The sequence below is a fragment of the Nannobrachium achirus genome, assembly GCF_963921795.1.
Source record: "Nannobrachium achirus genome assembly, chromosome: 8".
Lineage (NCBI taxonomy): Eukaryota > Metazoa > Chordata > Actinopteri > Myctophiformes > Myctophidae > Nannobrachium > Nannobrachium achirus.
In genome coordinates, this window is record NC_137817.1 from 39,426,320 (window position 1) to 39,432,090 (window position 5,771).

The 5,771-nt window shown below is 39.0% G+C and overlaps 1 protein-coding gene across 1 annotated transcript in view; it reads left to right on the top strand.

Moving 5' to 3' along the window:
* Positions 1-2,941, top strand: part of LOC308289801 (seizure protein 6-like) — a 179,297-nt gene extending 176,356 nt beyond the window's left edge. Inside the window, exon 18 of the mRNA XM_080731553.1 lies at positions 2,010-2,941. Within this exon, the coding sequence (XP_080587679.1) occupies positions 2,010-2,039 (30 nt within the window). The 3' untranslated portion in view covers positions 2,040-2,941. The remainder of the gene's footprint in view (positions 1-2,009) is intronic.
* Positions 2,942-5,771: the final 2,830 nt, after the last annotated feature.

The following is a 5,771-nucleotide window of genomic DNA, read 5'->3' on the forward strand; positions in this document are numbered from 1 at the left end:
ACCTGGAGAGGTGAAAACAATCTCTCAATATGAGATCTGTGCCCTGAAACCCTGAAACCATTTCACTAAAATCCTCACACAGCGAGATAGGATGTGATTCATATGCTTGGATAACAAGGAGGAAGCCTTGTCTATGTTCCCTACCTTCCACAAAAACCTCTTAGTCATTCCACGATTTACAACACAGAGCACACAAGATGGAGCCAGGCCCTGAGGTAGGCAAGGCAAGGCAAGGCTATCCTAGATCAGTGGTTCTCAAACTTTTTCATGTCAAGGACCCCGGAATTGACACTTATTAGGCCGTGACCCCCCATTTGAAAGGATTTGCCAGGGACCCCCATATAAGAGAATATTTTCAAGGCTCTAGCATTGATTCTCAACCATTTTAATTTCAAGGACATCCAGTAGTTTCTATCTCTGGGACTCCAATTCATACTGTAAAATCTATGTAAATTTAACGCTGAGAGTCTACAAAGTCTTGGTCTACTGACTCTGTTCAGTCTCTGACTCTACAGATCCATAACGGTCCATTTGGTTCCTAACTATCATTTAGCTGGGGACCCCCTGGAACTCCCTCAAGAACCCCTGGGGATCCCCGGACCCCACTTTGAGAACCACTGTCCTAGATGACCTGAGAGTTCGGGATAGTTTATAACTTAGCAGCCAGTAGAACATAGCAGAAGATCAGAAATGTATTAAATTTAATTATTATTAAATTAACAATTTATTGCTTTATTAACCAACAGGAGTATATGGAATTAAATATTTTGTCAGAATGTATAGCCAGAGTCAAGATCTGAGAACTGGAGTGATATGATCCGACCTTGTTGGTTTTAGTGAGGACTCGAGCTGCTGTGTTCTGAACCAACTGCAGCTGTCTGATAGATTGTTTAATATATCCTGGCCAATGTTCACTTGTTTTAATTCAAGAAAGCAAACAATCCAGCTTAACGTTCCATCATAGAAAGTAAGGTTAATGACGACATTAAACAGTTTAATTTACAATTGTAATTTGTAAATTCTAAATTAAACTGTAAACTGTAAAGTTTTTGGCAAGCTACAAAGAGTTGTTAGGACTGTGTACCATCTATCTCGATCTAATAAATAAAAGCGGTAATAATGTCTTTCTGTATTTATTTATTTATTTTACTTTCTCCTTTCATTTCATTTGCACTCTGAAGAACAATGAGGTGAGACCTTTATTCACAATTCTCTATTATCAACAACAGTTTGCCATGCCAGTGTCTTCCATCAGAGGGAAATGCTTTCTTGAAAGTTGAACATGCTTTTTGCCGACCGTCAGGTCGTAAGTTACTATGAAAACCTCCACTGGCTGTCTGTCAGTCAGTCAGTCCCTCCGTCTGTCACGTCAAGTCACACTTTGGCCCTATACTCTTATGTCCGGCATCGTTGCCCCTATCCATGCCTAACTTTGCACACACACTCCTTGGCAGGCAAACCCACAACCTCCGCCCCTAATTTCTCACATGCCCCTCTTCTAGCGCCACCATGAGGTTGCTAGGGCCAATTTGTGTATACATGCTACCTGGCGGTCGCTTATCTCCCGATTAGGGAGTCTTACTAGTGATGAGGTTCTTAGAATAGAATGTTTAAAGTGTATACTTGCACTGGGAAACCTTTTCATAACTATTATATAATTGATTGTGTAAAAATAGATCCCAAATTGCTGTTTAAAGTTTGAAATAACGTAACATATTGCTAATTTGATAGAAGCATTTGTACTATTTCAGACGTCGCACTTAACAGTTCAATTTCACATAATGTTAAATAATGTATTAATTTGAATCGAGTCCATGCCAAGACATATGAATGACATATTTATGAGGCATTATACAAATCTTTAGTAATGGGCCTCCTATAGTTTCAAACCCTGTTTTAATCGAAGGTAGCTTTTATTTGGACTTCCTCAAGTGCTGCTGTACATGGCAGTTCAGGTATAGACACAGAGCTCTTTCTGTGACATGTTGTGCATATTCTCCTCTTTGCAGGAGACAAGAGAGTACGAGGTTTCAATTTGAAGGCAGCGCTGTGTGTGTTTTCAGCATGGACAGACCGGGACCCTGTTGGCCTTTTGAACGCTCATCCGCACTCCCCATCTCTGCGCTGACTCGGTCGGTCTTCTGATGTCTCCCCCTGTCCTCTGTCGAGTGAACACGCTCAGGACAGAATGCTCCCTGGAAAGACTGGGCCACTGGATTATTTTTCTAGCCCTTCAACAGCGATGGTTCCGGCAGCAGTTTGTACAGTTTTTATCCCGTTCTCACATATCTGAAAAACGTCCAGTGCAACGCGACATCTCAGAAAGTGGAGGCGATTGATGCAAAGCTTGCACCAATAAGTGCATATAACCACAGATGGTCTTTTGTGTGTTATGTACATTATACATTGTATGTTTAGTCCTTTATGGATATATATTCATGTCAGAGAGGGGTCTTATAGTCAAACTTCACAAAACAAGGGAAAGCTCAAACATAGTTTTTCTTCCAAAACCTCTAAAATGTAATTGTAATGTGTCCAAAAATATTTCACAACTATTTTTTTGATGTAAATTGCAAAGATTAGAAAGAAAAATGTGCCTTAAATGGAAGGCCCTTAATAACCAATGTTCACACACACTAGGATTCCACAGACATGACATTGATTTCATATGAACCGTGTGTACTTTTAAATGACAGAATATTTGGTTTCTTAAATTTTGTTGGTTTACATGGGTTCTCTGTTACATTACACTTATTATATGAATATTACATTCTGTGTTCCCTTTCTTTGAGAGAAAGGGGCAATGCAAAATGAGGTGAAGCTGTCATTCATATATTGCCATTGCCTGTTTGGAGATTGTGTCTTAAGTTTAGACCCATACAATAGTTGAACATTTACTGTCACATGAGAATATGTATTCATCCAAGCTTGTGTGATGACAATGACAATAACCTATTTTTGATTCATTGTACATAGTGTACTGATTAAGCTAATTCACAGGCATCTCCAATAAAAGTTATTGTTCAGAAAAAGATGGATACTTCTACCTAATTATAAAAGTTTAACGTTTTTGTGTCCCTGTGTTAACACTGTGTGTGTGTGTGTGTGCGTGGCTGGTGCGTGCATGCGTGCATGTGTGGGTACGTGTGTGGCCATGGCCCATTGTGTGTGTGGTGTGGTCCATTTGTTTTTGGGGCAGACGATAGTGCCTGTGTTTAATGAAGGGGTGCTCGGAAACAAGAAAAATTGAAAACATTGTATCTATAAAATGTAACTTGTCTGTGAATATTTGATCTTGGCGTTCAGGGTCTGCTATATATTACTCCCTGCTCAGCACATTATAAGACAACCATTTTATAGCAGGGAGATATATTGCCTACATTTTTATAGCAAAATCCCCAGGGGGAAAACAGTCTGATGGTGCTGATCTTGGGTGTTGGTTGGAGCAAACAAGTACATACCAACCTTCAGTGACACTGACAGCAAGAGGAACAACCTTGAATGTGGTGAGCTTATATAGACATCAGTGTTGCAGACATGTCATATGTACTGTAAATCGCCCACATACTGTAGTGGTGCACATGCATGTAGACTATGAGTGTATCTTATGGTGCTAAAACTCATGAAATTGTGACATTGACATTGCAATCTGCGGTCGCAAGACATCTCTTCATCATGTAAACCTGAAATCATATCATGACAAGATAAAAGAGCAACACTGAAGACTAAAAAATTTACTTTACGTATAGCTAGAAGATGGAATAACTTAAATTCAGAGATACTGTAATTCCTGTCTTCTGCTTTCAATCAAAAGTGAAGCATTGCTTCCCTCTGCTGGCAAGTGTTAGAAATAAAAGTATACATTACTAAAGTACCTCAGAAGAAGGTTTAGTGTCCTCTAGGGATATGGTTTGATGAAAGACTATCATGGAACACACAAGAAAGTTGAGGACAGTTGTAGAAAAGGTCCTAAATATAATGAGGTGTAGTTGGAAAGGAATGGGGGGGAAGATAGAATGGCATTAAAGGCCATTTATAATGGATTAATTTGGGCCATAATATATTATGGGAGTGTGGTGTATGGTCCAGCAGCAGCTACACACCTGAGGAAATTAGATAATATTCAATATCAGGCATTGAGATGTACAGGAGCTTTTAAATCGACACCTACCGCAGCGTTAAAGTTGGAGATGGGGGTCATGCCCATAGATTTGAGAAGCCTACAGTTATCAATCAATATATTGGGTGCATATAAAGGGTCATAAGCAGGATCATCCAGGAAAATAGATATTAAAACCTAAAAAGGAAATAAAAAACTTTGGATGGACAGCAAGGAAAAGAGCCGAAAAAAATGGAATTGAGAAACTGGAGTTTAGTCCAACAGTGCCAATGCCAGCAGTGCCACCCTGGATTCTACCAAACGCAACAGTAAATGTAACTATATTGGAAAGGAGCATTTTGTGTTCCAGAATTTCAGGTGAGGGTGGGTAAAAGGATTAGTGATGAGGTGTCGGTGTATAGAGCAGAAATAGTAGCAATTTTACTAGCAATACAGTGGATAGAGGAGAGACCTTTGAGTGCGGTAATATGCTCAGTTCAGCTCTACAAAGTTTGTAGTATAATAAATCTGATAGCAGACCAGATATACTAATTCAACAGGGATTATATAGAATAGGGATGATGGGCATAATTGTGGTGTTGGTACGTATGGGTCCCAGCACACATTGGAGTAAGAGGGAATGAGGAGGCAGATACAATTGCAAAGAGGGCCACACAATGTTTAGATATAACAATGAAAGTTAATTTTAGCATGATGGAGGTTAAGGATATTATAAAAAGGGTATAAGAAAGATGGCAAAGAAGTTTGGAGGAGGAGGAGAGGAAGGGAAGATGGTTTTATAACATTCAGAGGAAAGTAGAAGAACTGAAGGGAGCAGGAAGGAACAGAAGACAGGAGACAATAATAACACGTTTATGATTAGGACACACAGGTTTAAAATGGAACATTACACATGATAGGGACACATTACACAGGACAATGTGATCATTGTGGAGAAGAGGAAACAGTGGAGCATGTGATGATGGATTGCAGGGAATTATGTAGTGGAAAGAAGTCAGTTAAAAGAGAAGTTAGCAGAAATTAAAGAGAGATAATATTAATTAGCGGATATTAATTTTAGGAAGAATTCAGGAAATAGGTGCTTTAAGTATATATTGGAATATCTTAGGGAAACAAATTTTGAAGGGAAAATCTAAAAATTAGCTTTTTCTAAATTACAGTAATATAGGTATCAATATTATGGGTAACTCAGGGTTACAATCACAAGTAGGGAAAAGTAAAGATTAAATAAAGAGTCAAGTAGGTGGCGGTAATGCAAGAGTTTGTTTTCCAACCGCCAATAAACCCGAATTAAAGAAGAAGGTTTAGTGTCCAATAGAGCACACTGTTCCAAAGTTAGCGACAATTTTATTTAATAATACAACATTTCACCCTTGCGGGTCTTCATCAGGTACTGTATGGTCTCAATAAAGAAAGTAGGTGTGTTAAATAGGGATGAGTATCAAATCAGTCATAGCTGTGTTTTTACATTCAAGAAACAGGATCAATGACACACACACACACACACACACACACACACACACACACACACACACACACACACACACACACACACACAAACATAACCCTTCTACAAGGGAAAGGCTGTAATTTGTCAGACAAGCATGGTAATAATGGTAGATTAAACTAGTAAGACACCTGAGGGTGACAT